This window comes from Coffea arabica, chromosome 5c, assembly GCF_036785885.1.
Source record: "Coffea arabica cultivar ET-39 chromosome 5c, Coffea Arabica ET-39 HiFi, whole genome shotgun sequence".
NCBI classification, from domain to species: Eukaryota; Viridiplantae; Streptophyta; class Magnoliopsida; order Gentianales; family Rubiaceae; genus Coffea; species Coffea arabica.
In genome coordinates this window covers 48,473,706-48,490,623 of record NC_092319.1, presented here as the reverse complement: position 1 = coordinate 48,490,623, position 16,918 = coordinate 48,473,706, and the positions used below count along the sequence as shown (strand labels likewise).

The 16,918-nt window shown below is 37.2% G+C and overlaps 3 protein-coding genes across 5 annotated transcripts; 1 reads left to right on the top strand and 2 right to left on the bottom strand.

The window, feature by feature from the left end:
- Positions 1-2,859: 2,859 nt before the first annotated feature.
- Positions 2,860-7,428, bottom strand: LOC113687913 (uncharacterized). The gene is made up of 4 exons (XM_027205441.2): positions 6,713-7,428; positions 4,119-4,386; positions 3,912-4,016; positions 2,860-3,777 (listed from the first exon to the last, which is right to left on the bottom strand). The coding sequence occupies exons 1-4, from the start codon at positions 6,922-6,924 to the stop codon at positions 3,667-3,669; spliced, it is 696 nt and encodes a 231-aa protein (XP_027061242.1). The 5' UTR covers positions 6,925-7,428; the 3' UTR covers positions 2,860-3,666.
- A 476-nt stretch (positions 7,429-7,904) lies between these two features.
- On the bottom strand, positions 7,905-10,704 carry LOC113687914 (peptidyl-prolyl cis-trans isomerase FKBP16-1, chloroplastic). Of its 3 annotated transcripts, none has more exons than XM_027205443.2 (8): positions 10,490-10,704; positions 9,876-10,064; positions 9,702-9,736; positions 9,100-9,181; positions 8,917-8,977; positions 8,464-8,509; positions 8,258-8,328; positions 7,905-8,129 (listed from the first exon to the last, which is right to left on the bottom strand). In XM_027205443.2, exons 1-8 carry the CDS (start codon positions 10,546-10,548, stop codon positions 8,052-8,054), a joined length of 621 nt encoding a protein of 206 aa, XP_027061244.1. In that variant the 5' UTR covers positions 10,549-10,704; the 3' UTR covers positions 7,905-8,051. The 3 variants fall into 3 exon arrangements, with proteins under 3 accessions (XP_027061244.1, XP_027061243.1, XP_027061245.1); XM_027205442.2 differs by having other exon boundaries at positions 9,100-9,193; positions 10,490-10,703; XM_027205444.2 differs by having other exon boundaries at positions 9,100-9,193; positions 9,876-10,045; positions 10,490-10,697.
- Positions 10,705-12,815: 2,111 nt separating this feature from the next.
- Positions 12,816-16,349, top strand: LOC113687705 (heat shock cognate protein 80). Its single transcript, XM_027205249.2, has 3 exons — positions 12,816-13,118; positions 13,931-14,072; positions 14,167-16,349. Exons 1-3 carry the CDS (start codon positions 12,996-12,998, stop codon positions 15,999-16,001), a joined length of 2,100 nt encoding a protein of 699 aa, XP_027061050.2. The 5' UTR covers positions 12,816-12,995; the 3' UTR covers positions 16,002-16,349.
- Positions 16,350-16,918: the final 569 nt, after the last annotated feature.

The following is a 16,918-nucleotide window of genomic DNA, read 5'->3' as shown; positions in this document are numbered from 1 at the left end:
CGGATTTCTCTTCTTCCTAGCCTGATGATGGGATCTAATCTAAATGCAAGGCACGTACATTTCCAATAATACTAAGATAGAATGAAGCTCTGGTGGTCACATGCGTGGCCATCGAATAAGTCAGCAGTGATTGCTAATTTGCTAGCCACATGATCGTGAGACTCCCTCAATTGGATTTGAAAGCTAATAAATTAGATAAATGGCACGTGATAACATGGTATTGCTGCCTTTCCATACCTCCCTTTGCATATGTAACAGTTCGGAGTTGCGGCAAATTACAGCTGCCTCCTTGATGTTACATTACAGAATACAATATGCACATATCCTAGCTTTTGGTATATGTATATATTATATACTCCCTCCGTCCCATTTTGATAGTTCTAGTTTTTCTTTCACACAGTTTAAGAAAAATAAATAAATTTTATTGGAAAAACAAAATTAGGTTACTATTTTTTTAAAATACCCTTACATTAAATAGTAGAGTACAACTTTATATTAATTATTCATGAAAACTTGAATTGATGGTCAAGAAAGAATAAATCCTCATTTCACATTATTTCACATTAAATTTAAATGTATTAAATGGAGTAGGTTAACAAGTTATATTAAATAAGGTAGTTTATACTAATAATAACAACCTATATTGAATACGGGTATTTTAGAGAAATTAAAAGATAACTACATTCTTCAATTGGAAGAAAGTGAACTACAATTTGGAACAGACAAAAAAAAAAAAAAAAAAACAGCACTATTAAAGTGGGACGGAAGGAGTACATAGTATATCCTAGCTGGTACATGTATATTATATAGCTGTAATAAGGGTTGATTATTTACCAGTTCCCTATGGTTCTAACATAGCAGTGACTTTTTCCCATCAGGTCTTTGAGTACTTGTGTTACTCCAAAATAGAAGCAGAAGAAGAAATTGTTCAGGGGCATGCGTTGTATAATACTGCAGAATGAGGCAAAGAAAAAGCTAGCCCCTAAAATCGTGTAGATGGGATCATCAGGAATTAATTAATGTTTACAGTAGTGCCACCTTTTTGCATGAACGTGCTATGATAGATTAGAGCCCTCCATTCTGGTGAAAGATGTTTATTGGATTAGTCGTGGAGTGGAATGAATGCCATGAGAGAATCCTCCAGGCTCGTACAAGTGGAAGAAAATGGAAGACTTTCTCTCGTTTTACGTATAAAGGTGTATGGATTATTATTGGGGTTGGTGAATGGTGACGCGAGTGTATGTACCGTGCACTAGGAGCTGCCTCTTATAAGATGAAGATAAATGTACTTTTCAACACCGAAGGGATACATGTTATTTATTGTCTTCTTCTTCTTCTTTGTCTCCAACAATAAATATGCAGAAACTAAAAAAGAATCCTGAAATGCCGGTCCAAAAGTTGACTACGCCTTTGCATGATGTTATTCATCTTATTACGGCTTTCAAGAATTCTTCTCAATTGTCAAAGTCTCTCCCGCTCGTGCAAGAGGGTGTGTGTTGATTAACGATAATTAGACATTGGAATTGGGCTTTGTTGATGATGATGATGGCCTACCACTTCATCTGATATGATATGGGCTACAAAGAGCTGTGTGATCGATGCAACTCACAATTTCTTGTTGCATGTATTTTCCTGCCTCCCACCCCTCCTTTTGGCTTTTGCTAATCCTACTCGCTCATTCTTTGGAGTCCATTCTAATCGGAGGATAATAATACACATGCATCAAGATTCAAGACTATACGATCAGACTTGAAAGGAAAAGCAAACTAGTGGAAGATAATAATACCACTAGATAAAACCGTAATGAAATTTTTTTCCCTTTTTTTATGTAATCAAAATAATAATAAATAAAAAGGTTGTTTTCACTTGGCTTTCGTTTTACTCGGTGATTGATTTGATCAGGCTTTGCATCAGCCTCACAAATTTCAGTTTCTGCTCTTTGTTCTCGTCTTTATCACCAGAGGCATTCATCCTTTTTGCTTTCCGCAAATTTTTCCTTATAAAAACAAAGGTATAGTGGGTAATCTGGCCAAATGTCTATATTACTGGTCAAATCATTGTCTCTTATACTTTTTTTTTTTGGCCGTTTATATATTTGTGGTAGAAATTATTGTCCCCTAATCTCTATGTTGCTTTCCTTAATTTCGGGATTTTGACTTCCTAAGAGAATCAAATAAAAGGTAATGGGTGGAAAAGCAGAGAGGAAGCTCTTACTCTTTGCCTTGGTTCTTTTTTTTTTTTTTTCATCGACCTTTACCTAAAACCCGACTTTAAGGTCTATTTCTTTGATCTTGATTAGTCAAAATCTGTGTGCTACACGGCTCTGTCTTTTACCACTGCTTAAACTTAAAAAAAAAAAAAAAAAAAAAACGCATCATGGGAAGAATGAAAAGGTTGTAAATACTACTTAACTAAGCTCTAACTAAGTAATAAGATTGTACCATTTTACACCAAATGTTATAAGAATTGAATAATTAGACTGAACAGAACAAAGGTTTCAGTGCAAAGCCAGGATCCATTAGTGCTCTCGCACCACATACTTGTTGGGCCCTTTGGGAGGTGGCACAATAAAATGATTTTAACCTGGCTTAACGAGAAAGACACAGAAGAAGACGATCGAAGTCCTCGTATGAAAGGAGGTAAAAAATGTACGCACAATTCTTTGTGTTTTTTGGTAATGAAGACGAGCATAATAACTCATGTCTAACAGAAAATTGATTTCCCCAAAAGGTAACATATCTCGCAATCACTTCCCATCAATACTTGGCCAAAGGGTATTTTGCTGATTTTATTTCTTCCTTTTTTTCCCCCCCTCAAAAGAGCAATTCAATAAAGCACATAATTTTTTAGTAAACTACAGGAAGAAGGTAAGGTAAATTGATTTCAAAACCAGAGCATTTCACCGACTCTATTAAACGCTTAACAGATTACTTATCACTGAAAAATAGCAGAATTTAAAGCTAAACTCTCTCAGGCAATTTGTACAAAGTTTCCAAACCCACAATATGAGCACTTGTACTGTTGTATTGAACTAGGACATGCTCCAACTGACTTTGCCTGCTGCCTCATGTCCTGCCACTACCTACTACTTCATGAGCATCCTTTTGGCATGGTAAATGCATCAATGGTTACAAAAAGAAGAAAGAAAGAAATGCAAATGTACGTAATATCCGCCCTTGTTTACTTCTCTAATTGTTGCAAAACAACTCCGCAAACCAAATCCTTTTGTGATGTTTGATATACTAAAGAAACAAAATAGGTTCACCCCAAAACAAGAACACTGAATGCCACACCAAAAGCCTCATGACCACAGCTTAACTATGTTACTGACGCTCCAATATTGATGATACTTTCTTTTTTTTTTTTTTAAAGTGGGAGATCTTAAATCCAGGACCTCCTCCTTATACACCCTCCCCCTTCCCTCCCAACCCAAGATGATACTGTTCACTTGGAAGGAAAAGTAATCATTTGATAAACGTACATAGTTTAAGCCAAGTATCAGATTAATAATGGCTCCAAAACGAAATCACATCCTTTCGCTCTCTCTCTCAACCAGCCGAGTTTCCATGCCAAAGTATAGTACATATGCTGCATTCGGTTACCATCTTTGACTTGGAAAGTGTATAACGACTGAGAATACCTGCATTTTGTTGTCATTAACTCCTATTATCTGCCGAAGCATTTTAATAGTGAAGAGGTCAGGGATGATGAGATGAACTTTAGTCCAGTAGATCCACCAGGAAAGTAGGAAATAGCATAATATGATAACGCTAAAACCTGCAAGGATCCAAACCAAAAATTCATATCAACATCAACTAAAAAAAGGACTCAACAAAACTCATTTTTAGCACCCAAAAACTTGGTGGGGAGGAGGGAAAGAGTAGCAAGAATAAAAGAGCAAGGATTCATACTTGTAGCACAGAAAAGACAACAGAGAGGATATAGCTGTGAAGCACCATGGAAACATATATGGTACCCATCATGCTGCCTATGAACCCCAATGTGAAAGGAAGTCTCTGGTGAACATAATGTGAAATACAGATGAGAGGCGAGAAATATCAGATAACTTAGAATTAAAGATTTAAAAATAAAAAATAAAAAATTCATGAGAAAACTACCTCTTTTGATGACATGTGAGAAAACTGATTCTTTGGGCCTCTAAGGGCGAAGAAGGATCCAATTATAAGACCACATCCGAGAGTAAAGCAGATAGCAAATTTCTGGGGTACCAATACAATGACTGGAAGGAATAGCGTAAATGACATGAAAACAAAGAACACTCCAGTTGCCAGCAGTAAACTGAAATACAACAGAGATTTTCCAGATGGGATATTGCTAGTTGCCGTTTGAAAATTTCCAGGCAGTTCTCTAACTCCCTTTGAAACCCTGAAGAATGACAACATGAACATCTTTACACATCAGAAAAAGGAAATATCACCACACTTGGATACAGAAAGGGTTCAAATTCTCAGGACAGAGTTTATGCAGTATAGACTTTTCAAATATAAGAAACTTTAGGATAAACTAATCAAAAATACTTCAGAAATTATTCATCCTAAAGGTATAAAACTAACAAGCCATAATCAAAACTCTACCAATCAATGCTAGCAAAAGCAAAAACATGTTGCTGAATTTTGCAACCACTTGTCACAGCATCCAGCTATGACATGAACCAGAAACTGTAGAATATTACATATCATGTTCTCCAATTAGACACGATACTTTCTTCTAAAACTCAACAATATATAATCATGATAGAGTTCTCAGGGAGTGGGGAAATTCAAACTGGGCAATTTGCCCCTTGTAAAACAGACCCTTGAGATTAGCAACAATCTTCAATTACATTCCTCCAACAAAGATTTCTACAACATCCTCTTACAAGTGAGAGATGGAACTCTTTCGACACATCAGTGATATCCCCTTGTGCGTTCTTGTAATTGGTAAACTTTTAAGCTTTAAAGAAGGAGATCTATCTCTGCTACATGTATGCATCACTTCCAAAGACTTTTCATCTCCTTAAAAAATCAATGATCTATTTCAACCCCAATGTCTTCTACATGATTCATATTGATTATCAAATTAATATTGGCATAGGTTGTCAAAGGCAACCAGTGAAAAGTAACACCATGACAGTGGTAAATAGAAATTATAGGTAATAATGGTCCTAGGCAGTTTAAGGTAAAAGTGACAGAGGGATGCTGTGACATGAATGATTTATGGGAAGCTTTGTTATCCTTGGTAGCTAGCTCAAGGTAGCCATATCGTGATACGAAACAACATCCAAAAAATGAAGTGACCATACAAGGGAAGTCAAAAATCTTAAAAAATTGTGTTTTCCATGCAGAAATTATTCCCGTAAAACTTTCCAAATTAATTGATTTTGCTATTCTGAGAAAGGCAGATGTCACCAACAATGAGCTCCAATACGATTTATATCTGAGTCAGCTAACATATGCAAAAGACATTATCATCATCTACGCAAGTTCTTTAGTCAATACTCAAAAGTAACGAAGACGCCAAAGCCTTAGCTGTTTCTAGTCAAATTGTTCTCCATAATAATAAATTCGCATCATTAACTGTTTTTACAGCTGAGTAGATAGAGCCTGACGAATAAGGTGCACATGTGGATTACTAATTTGGTTTAAATTTTGATGATCTAAGACATTATTATCATCTCCGTTATGCAAAGTCTCTTAGATGAATCAACCACAACTAAATGCCAGCAAAAGCCCTGTTGTTTAAGGCACCTCTAGACTGTAATGAAGAGTAAGCCAAATCTCATAGTTTCTACAGTGAATTTATTTCTACCACCCACCCAATTTGTAGGGCTTCATAAGCTTATACTTATACCGGATGAACCAAAACTAAGAATCACAAAAAGTCAAAAAGTTCTCCATATGCACATTTTATTCTTAAGAAACTGACCCAACCTTTGCCTGGAAAATAAGATACGTGTCCAAAAACAAAAAGAACAGTTTAATACCAATTGTATGACACATGCATCTATTACCGAACACAGACGTAAAATTCCTTTTCTGCATTCGTCCAATTCGAATATCAGCTCGAATATAAGCATACAAACTGATACAAGATTCAAACAAGGATGAATACAACACACATAATTGGATATGTCATTATTTGAAACTATATTGTGGTTGAATCACAAATACGTTTTTCAGTCACACTTATTACATTCCCAACCACATTTTTATCTCACATACATTCTATCATAAAAAATGCTACAGTGATCATTTGAAATATATTTCGAATAGCACTCTATCCAAACACTCCTATTAATTTCCTTCGATAGGCATAATGAGCAATGCATCACCAGCTCATACGGACAATTTAAGCAAGGAGCTAGCTAAATCAAATTAGAAGTTTGATTACAATGAATTTCCTTCAGCAGGACTTAGAATTTGGTCTTAGTGCAGAATTGAACGTCAAAAACAAATCAATCCGAGAAAGATTCAGGAATTTTGCTAGATATTAACGATATAGACAGAGCATAACAAGTCAGCTTCACGAAATTAGTGATTAAAATAAGCAGAATTACTAAAAACTAACAATTCATTTCACCATTCTCACACCGGAATTTCTCTTCCACATTGACGCTCTTAGGAGAAAAACCATGGACACAGATAGAAGCTAGTTAAACACTCGAAATTACTGGGGTAAAGAAAGGAGAGTAGAGTGGGGAGCAGAATCTCACACGTTAAAAGTGCCGGAAACGGTGTCGTTGGCGGACCTGACGGCGGATTCGAGATCAAAACCAGGAAGGAGGGAGCTGCTATCTTCGGAGGCTCTAGCAGCTGCATATGAGTTCCAATCTGACAATAAAGACGGCGAAGACGACGACGACGACGCCGTTTGCTGATTATTGGCATTGGCGCCGACGGTAACCGCTGAAAACCACTGCTGCATCTTGCGAGTTTTCTCACGATCCAGTACCCGACCCAACTCTTCTTGAGAGGAGAAAAAATAGGAAATTTTTGGTGAATTTGGACAGGCAACGAGCAGAGGAAGTGGACAGGGGACCCCAATTTCACCAATCTTGCCTTTACTCTTTAGTCTAAAAGTTTCAAAATTTGACGTGTTTTGTAGCTGCTGTTATTAGTGCGTATTTGCGGTCTTGGTAATTAAGCAAAGACGGCGCTGAAACATTTTCCCGTTTCAGCGGGATTGTCAAAGGCGTGGAGTCTGAATGCGTATCTATACTACGCCTTTGTGGCTGGGGGACATGCCGACTTCTGTCAAAGACTCAAAGGTGCGCTCTAAATTTCCCAAGACATGCACTCGATGGTTAACTAAATTCATGCAGAAACGATAAATGCCTCTCCAGTTGAATTGTCCAGCTCACTCTAGTTGATGTAACTGTTTCAGAACAGTTATACGAGTTTGACAAATTTTACGCAAATTTACATATGATCAGTTGACCGTTGTATCTCGTCAAAACTATCATCATCGCATTTGAAATACTGCACTTCACCTTCCCGTTTTGAATCAATTGTGTGCATTTTTTATGGATGGATCATATGCTACTACTAAACCATTTTTTTTTTTGGTCGACACGATTGTTTCCTATATGATAGATAGCAGACAGATACACTACGCACTCATTTGAATTTTTTAAATAAGATCACATTTAATTGTGACAAGTTGATAGAAGACAAGGTTTGAATCTTTATTTCCCGCCCCATCAAGCCTTAATGCATTGATGGTGGCCACCGGTTCAAAGGCCGGTGGTTTACTACTAAATTTTTCTCGTCTCGGCTTGACTTTGCTCGTGAACCCTCTGGCGCATTTGCTTTTTTTCTTCAGTCATATGCTACCTGTTAACTCCCTCCCCTGGTTTCCTTTCTGTTAGCACGTACTATCACTCAACAATTCCAGGATCAACATCATAAATAACCAATGGTTGTATTCTGGTTGGGTATTCAAGCTAGCGATGATGGTTGTATCGGATAACCAATGGTTGTATTCGAGTATGCCTAGTGCTCCACATCAATTATATGCGAAATATATGTAAAGATAGGATCCAACTCCACAAGTCACAAAACCTTCAAAAGTTGCACTTCAAATATTAAAGGCTCTTTCGCGTGAGACAAAAGACTCCGCCTAGGCCCAAACTGCAAAATGAATGCACGGTCGTTTATTTGTTAGTGCGGCATGATCATCTTTCATTTACCAGTGCCAGCTGCCAAGAGCTCACTTGTAGAACAATGGGTTCTGGAGAAGGAAGTGAGGAAGTCATTACCTCTTCCGGGACAGGTGCTAGGTTTTCACTGATGTAACCGACAGAAGGAGGTATCAGTGCTCTTCTCTTTCCTGCGAAATATGATCAAGCTTTTCTCAAACATGTATTATTGACTTGAAGGGCTATTTTCAAACTATATGAACACACTTCAATTGCGACTTTTGGCATACAAAACCCCCTCAGAAACTAAGACAAGTAAAACAAACCTCCAGCTTTCATTCCAATCAAAACCTCCTTCAGACCTTTAACAATCTAGACAACCAGAAAAACCTTGATTAGCAACCTTTACAAGAAATTCGCAAATACTTCTGAAACGTGACTCTCAAGGATCTTTTTGTAGGTTCAAGTAGCAGGTCCTGAACCCCAGAGGACGCAAGCAGGTAATGGTGTTATATAAGCGGCAGGATGCAGGGAAAGCGCTAGTTACAAAGCAGATACTCGACTGAAAACGTTACGACCAGTCAGCATCTCCATTGCAAGACAAAATCATAACTCAATTTATTAGTTACGACAATGCATAACAAGAATCTAGCCTAGAAAGGAAATTCTGGAGTCATTAACCCAATGGAGAAAAGCTACGAGTGAGTAATGGTTCTGAGTAAATGCTTCCTACTTAATTTATCATTCTCACATCATGTAATAGAAGAAACAGAATTGACCTGCTTGTCATCCAGCGAGAGTATAACAGGAGCACTTTCTCCACTAAATTGATCGACCGTGCTGTATTCAAATGATGTGTAAAGCATAATGGAAGTTACTTGTACAATCTCAGAAGGCAGGACCAGAAAATTCAAGGCATTAGAAATCCATCTGATCAAAGAAATAGAAGTTTGAAAGCTTACCTGTGGACAAAATATCCATTTGAACGCCAGCATACATAGTTTATTTCCACAAGATCACCCTCAGATGCTTCCCGTCCTTTGCCTTCAACAATTTCTTGCAGAGAGGTTTGACAAACAGACATTTAAGAAATAAACGGAAAAATGAACGTAGTATAGCTGAAATTCCCACTCCATAGTGTAAATTGAGAAATGTATCTGGTGTCTGCCCCTTTGACAGTTTTTTAAGTTGTAGTTCAAGTTCAAAAATCATGTACAGACAGAAGTCATAGATTATTTTTGTATGCAAATGTGTATATTAAGTACCGAATTTAGCCAAGTACATGTAATACATGAGTGCTCCTACTTCAAAGCTACTTCTGGTGGCATGTATGTTTGGAATGAGATGCATACCATCCTACATTTGTCCCACATTCCCATCAAAATTGGGAAGTAGCTTGATTTGTAACAGATGACAGGCCAAAATGCGTCTCAATAGCTTATGTAGAAAGATAAAGGAATGAATGAAAAAGAAAAAAGAGTATCATAGTTCTAATGTCCTTAATAAACAGAATGAATCAAGTCATTCGTTTCAACAAGCATGTCAGCAGCAATGGATATCTTACCTTGTATCCTCACTCCACTGGGAAGCTTCAATGTCCTGGATGCTTCAAATGCCAAGCAGAGATTGTGTTTGAGAACAACTGACAATAACAAGTACTAATTCTAGGGACCTCTCTAGAATTTCACCTTACTCCAAACAAACTGTAAGTACTAATGACAGCATGAGCAATATTTACCTTACCACATCAGGTTCATTCATCTCCTGCATCGGTGCTGCTAAAATCGTATTGGCAGTTGCAAATATTGGAGCAAATACCATGAGCTGCAATATTGACCTCCTTGGTACCTTTTTAAATCCAATAGAAGTAACTTTCTCACCCAAATTCTCGGACAACACGACTCTAGGCTGCTTGAAAACCAGGCAACTGCTCAAACAAGTATCACACTCATGATGAAACTTTATCGTACACAGTTTAACACCTATTTCAAAAATTCTACAGGTAAAAATCCTGTTGCTCGCAGTGCTTAAAAAAAATAAGAAGAAAATCTTAAATGGTTGTACTCTTATATTGCAGCTCCTGCACAAGATCAGTGATCAAGTGTGTCCCGGTAAGACAACAGCTAAGTATCAACCATTCCAAAATCAAATTTTAGTTAAAAATTTGCTCCAGCGTTCATCGATTCAACGCGAGATGCTTTCTTCTAGGGCGAACAACTTAATTTCCTTATGAGGTTTAAGGATTCAGTAGTTAACATGCATCCCATTGGTCATTAAATAGCCATGATGAAGATACAAGCAAGCTTACTGGGAGATAATAAGGCTATCAGAAATGAAAGGAATAGTATTTACCTAGGAGAAGCCAAAGCAATTGGGAAACGGATGCGGGTTTGATAAGCTGGACTTCCCATTTCTGAATTTGACTCAAAAGAGAATGAGCCCAAGTGATGGGAGACGCAGAGACCAGAGAGCTTGGCGGTGTGCAGTGGTAGGGCTGCGGAAGCCAGGAGAGGTGGTCGAAGGATAAGAATGTAGCTGAAATCTCAATACGTGAAAGATCTTCAAACGGCTTTTGGTTTTACTGTTGGGGAAAATGGCAACTTCGTCCCTAAACTTTGTTACTAGTGCTAATTTAATCCCTAATTTTTATTCCTATCTAATTTGATGTCGGTTCCAATTAAGAACCTTTTGTAATGGTACCACCTCCTTAAACCGATATGGTTTCTAATTAACCAACTAAATAAGGTTACTGTTGGAACGTCAGTAATAAATCAAGTAAATTGTGTCAAAAAAGTACAAGATTAAAATTTTAAAAAGGTTTTTTTTGTGATTTTTTACATAATTTAAAAGTTTTATATGGTGATTTTTTTACATAGTTTATTTATTTTATTATAGTCCGTGAGTGACATTCCCATAATATCTCTGTTTGGTTAGTCAAGTATGAGCTTGATTAACTTTAGATAGTGGTGCTACTGCGGAGGTCTTTAATTGGAACTACAAAATAAGTTTAAGTACCAAATTAGTCAAAAAAATTAATGACTAAATCGGCACTAATAAAAGAGTTTAAGGACGAAATTGGTCATTTTTCCTTCATATATCTACTTCCCCTTTTTGTTTAAATATTATAATAGTAAAATTATTTTGATTCTTGGTTGTATGTCCTTCTATTTTATTTATTTATTTGGTGGTAGGCCAAAATTTTACATCAAATAAAATCATGACAGTTGTTTTCTTATACTCAAGGGAAAAATATCATATAATAATGTAAACTGAGATATAATAAAAAAATCATATAATAATAGAAAAATATCACTCCATATCTATCCAGGATTCAAATTTCTAGCAAAATAGAGGCTGTAGTCAATTTTTAGATTTTGGGTAAACCAGTTACGAAACACTAAACAACATCAATTATCTCAAATTATCTCCTCATCTATTTTAAAGTTTTTAAATTGGTCTTTGAATAATAAAAATTATCAAATTTTAATTCTTCATTCTATCTCCACCATTAAATATGTCCAATTTTCCCCTTGGATCCATCAAAATTTAGTGATGGAGATGAATTGAAGGATCAAAATTTGAATTTTTTTATTATTAAAGGACAAATTTGATATTGCAAATAGTTGAGGGTCATTTTAAAATTAAAACAGTTTAAGAACTCTTTAAACAAAATCGCAAAATCTACTCTTAGCTTTTTAAGCAAAATCGCAAGTGATATATAATTGCTAATAAACTATTAGCTCTTTTTGACAATGGGAAGGGTATTTAAACAATTATTCTTTATGTAGCATTTGCTTTTCAGAAAAGTAGTGTTTATATTCAAGCTCGAGAACCTGTAATTCTCAAAATGAAAAAAAATTTTATTAAAATATGATTATAAAATCATTTTTTTGAAGGAAATGAAAACATAAAAATATTGGTGCTTACCCAATTACACTAAAACATGGTTAATGTAATATCATACTACAAACCTTCATATTTCCTTGTTTGCTATGGGATTATGGGTTTATTGGCTTTGGGATGGAGGAAGAAGCACATAAGATTATTGAGATTTCAAGATTTAGAGATTTTGTGTTTAAATTTACATTTTCCTTCACTGCTTCATAAATTTCATTCATTTGATATTGATATAAACAAAAAAAAAAAACAAAAAGATGTTTGAACACTCATTTTAGTGTGTGCAGTAAGTTGATAAAAGAACAATCTTATGGCTCCTAGAGGCAAGTAAATTGAAGGGAAAACAAACTTTAACAGTACTACAAGTGAAAAAAGATTAATTTTTTGGGGTGGCATTGATATGGAAATTTTAGGAAGTCAAAACTGCAAGGAAAATTGGACACATTAATTATTATTGTTTGGCAATGAAAACCAAAACCCTCTGACCAAAAACCCCGCTTAGAAGGATCGCGAAGGTCTTGCAACGCTTTAGTTGACCCAGTTGATTCATGATTAAGCAAGTGCCGTTTAATCCAAAGCCTTTTATGATTCGCTCACGAGCCAGGATTGCACCGATTGGATCTCAAGCTCAATTCTCATTGGTCAGGCCAACTAAACCCGCCCCAGTATTCCAACGCGTGTCACTATTCGAGTTTTGCACTGTTCTTTTATCAACTCCTCCGATTAAATTTCCAGCAATGAAAAGCAGCAAAAGAAAAGGCAAACTACACGAGAAAATATCGCTAATAGAAGGATCTAGAAACCCTAAAGGAAACCACCTATAAAATACCTTTGCTTCGCGGCCTTCAGTCTCTGCCTCCTTTGCTCCTCCTTACTCATAAACCCTAGCTTCTTCTGGTAAGCCTTGGCGATTTTTCTTTCTGTGATATATTATCGTTGCGGTAAAGAGAGATAATCGGCAATGGCGGAGACGGAGACGTTTGCCTTCCAAGCTGAGATCAACCAATTGTTGAGTCTTATTATCAACACTTTCTACAGCAACAAGGAGATCTTTCTCCGTGAACTTATTAGCAACGCTTCTGATGTAAGCCTTCGGCCTTATTCTTCGAAGAACTTTCTCCTTTGCGCTTTCAATTAGATTCGTTTTGTACGTTTTTTTTTGGTGTTGATGCGACTGATCTGATTCAATTGTTAAATTCTTTTACTGCATTCTTCTGTGATTTGCGGTTTTTTAAGCAACATTATGGTTTTTTTAAAATTAATTTATGTTAATTTGATATTATGTTTGGTTAGGAGGGATTAATCTATGATGCTCTGTTCTTCATGCCTTTTTTGTGTTCTGTTTCTGATCTATGTCTAGTATGGTATTGCTGTTAATTTGATGTGTGGACGGCGCAAGCAGCAAGTGATTCGTAGGTTAAGTCAGAGATTATATTTTTCTCCTACCAAAAAAAAGAGATTATATTTTTCCGAGATATTGAGTTTGTGGATGATGGAAAATGGACCTCAAAATATGTTCGTTTAAATTGACGGACCTTGTGAATATGAACCTCCTAGGACTGGCGTATAGACCTAACTGCTATTTGTTTTGTGGGAGATGTTATGGGTACATTTTTTTCCCCTGAATTTTGTTTTAGGTAAGTTTTGACGGAGGTTCAAAAATTTTATGCTACGTACGTGTATTACTGGTGCTGTTGCGAGGACATTATGTAAACTCTATGTTGTGCTTGTCAGTTTGTTCTTCTTCCTACACTTGGGTAATTGTTTGGTTACATTAATATTGATTTAGCTATTTCTGATTAGAATACACTGCATTTATGTTTTTTTTTTATTTCCAGTCTAATGAGTCCTGTATTGGAATTTTAATACTGATTGGGTTATTGTCATTGATTGTAGGCTTTGGATAAAATCCGTTTTGAAAGCTTGACTGACAAGAGCAAGCTGGATGCTCAGCCAGAGTTCTTTATCCACATCATTCCAGACAAGACCAATAACACATTGTCCATTGTTGACAGTGGCATTGGCATGACAAAGGCTGGTTAGTATAAATAGACCATTAATTGTTGTGGGTAGTTGCTTTTTCTTGAAGTTTGATTGTATTGATAAAGTTTCACTTGATTATGCAAATGCAGATTTGGTGAACAACCTTGGTACAATTGCAAGGTCTGGGACGAAAGAGTTCATGGAAGCTCTTGCTGCTGGAGCTGATGTCAGTATGATTGGGCAGTTTGGTGTTGGTTTCTATTCAGCCTACTTGGTTGCTGAGAAGGTTATCGTGACAACCAAGCACAATGATGATGAGCAGTACGTGTGGGAGTCCCAGGCTGGTGGTTCTTTCACTGTTACCAGAGACGCATCTGGTGAGAATCTTGGCAGGGGAACCAAGATGACCCTCTTCCTTAAGGAGGACCAACTCGAGTACCTTGAGGAGAGGCGACTCAAGGATCTGATCAAGAAGCACTCTGAGTTCATCAGCTACCCAATTTCTTTGTGGGTGGAGAAGACCATTGAGAAGGAAATTTCTGATGATGAGGATGAGGAAGACAAGAAAGATGAGGAAGGAAAGGTTGAGGAAGTTGATGAAGAGAAAGAGAAAGATGAGAAGAAAAAGAAGAAGATCAAGGAAGTCTCTCATGAATGGTCTTTGGTCAACAAGCAGAAGCCAATCTGGATGAGGAAACCCGAAGAGATCACTAAGGAGGAGTATGCTGCTTTCTACAAAAGCCTTACTAATGACTGGGAGGAACATTTGGCTGTTAAGCATTTTTCTGTTGAGGGCCAGCTTGAATTCAAGGCTATTCTCTTTGTTCCTAAGAGGGCACCTTTTGATCTGTTTGATACCAGGAAGAAACCTAACAACATTAAGCTTTATGTCCGCCGTGTGTTCATTATGGACAACTGTGAGGAGTTGATTCCTGAATATTTGAGCTTTGTGAAGGGTATTGTAGATTCTGAGGATCTTCCTCTCAACATTTCTCGTGAGATGTTGCAGCAGAACAAAATCTTGAAGGTCATTCGCAAGAACTTGGTTAAGAAGTGCATTGAGCTTTTCTTTGAGATTGCCGAGAACAAGGAAGACTACAACAAATTCTATGAGGCATTCTCAAAGAACCTCAAGCTTGGCATCCATGAGGATTCTCAGAACAAGACTAAGCTTGCTGAACTTCTGCGTTATCACTCCACCAAGAGTGGTGACGAGCTGACTAGCTTGAAGGACTATGTTACCAGGATGAAGGAAGGACAGAATGATATTTACTATATTACTGGTGAGAGCAAGAAGGCTGTTGAGAACTCTCCCTTTCTTGAGAAGTTGAAGAAGAAGGGTTATGAGGTCCTGTTCATGGTTGACGCAATTGATGAGTATGCTGTTGGTCAACTTAAGGAATTTGAGGGAAAGAAGCTGGTTTCTGCCACCAAGGAAGGCCTCAAGCTTGATGAGAGTGAGGATGAGAAGAAGAAGAAGGAAACTTTGAAGGAGAAGTTTGAGGGTCTTTGCAAGGTGATCAAGGATGTTCTTGGTGATAAGGTTGAGAAGGTAATTGTTTCTGACCGTGTTGTGGACTCACCCTGCTGTTTGGTTACTGGAGAGTATGGCTGGACAGCCAACATGGAGAGGATTATGAAGGCACAAGCTCTGAGGGACTCGAGTATGGCTGGGTACATGTCCAGCAAGAAGACAATGGAGATTAACCCTGAAAACCCTATCATGGAAGAGCTCAGAAAAAGGGCTGATGCTGACAAAAATGACAAATCAGTGAAGGATTTGGTTCTCCTGTTGTTTGAGACTGCCCTTCTCACCTCGGGTTTCAGCCTTGATGACCCCAACACCTTTGGCAACCGCATTCACAGGATGTTGAAGCTTGGCTTGAGTATTGATGATGATGCTGGTGACGCTGATGAAGACATGCCTGCTCTGGAGGAAGGTGATGCAGATGCAGAGGGCAGCAAGATGGAGGAAGTTGACTAAAGTAACCCTTGAAAAGCACATCTCGAACGAACAGTGAATGTTTGTTATTTTAATTTTAGGCGTCAAAACTGAGATGAAACACCTGAGTAGTTATGTTACTACTGTCTTTTGAATGCTGTTTTTTTTTTGGATATTGGTAGTTTTTGGTGGCTTTTATATAAATTTACCTAGGTTCATGTTTTTTTTTTTTTTTTTTTTTTTGCCTAGTGGATTGGTCTGTCTATGGAGTCGATGTTATTTTTCTGGCCAACCAATAGCAATAGAGAATTTTCTTCCGCCTCTCTGTGGTTGAGGTTGTTTCTGTTGAAGGGTTCGAATCTATGCCATATTATAATTAATTTGAGCGCACAGGTGGACACTTCTCTTAAGCACTGAAGATATATCATATACTATGTCTCTTTTCTCGTGGAAAACTATATGATACAGAGACAGGAATTCAAAAAAAAAGAATAATATAAAATAAATTCAAAAAAAAAAGAATAATATAAAATGGACCAAAAAATCGACCTTCGGAATTCGCAAGTAAGTAGTGTAACCGCAGCACATTTATACTGTAACATTCACCGGCGGCCCTGCCACCCGCTTAAGATCATTGGCCACTTGTTGAAGATGAGACGAGAGAGGAAGTCCCACACGAATCACGCCTCTCACATCTTTGCCGCTATTCCCACCTCCAGCTTGAAATTGGAAGACCTGATAATAATCTCCTGAATCCAGTCCCTCATGCAAGTTGAATCAAACTAAAGCTTTAACTTCCGGTTGAAAATGTTTATGCGAACTTGGGTTAGCGTACTAATTTCATTAACATCTCCGAAAAAATTATTCCAATGTACAGAGAATAAAAGAATTGCAACGTCTGGAGCCGGAGGCGATTTATATTTGACAATTTGATCTTTAAGTTCTCAAAGTGTCTAATA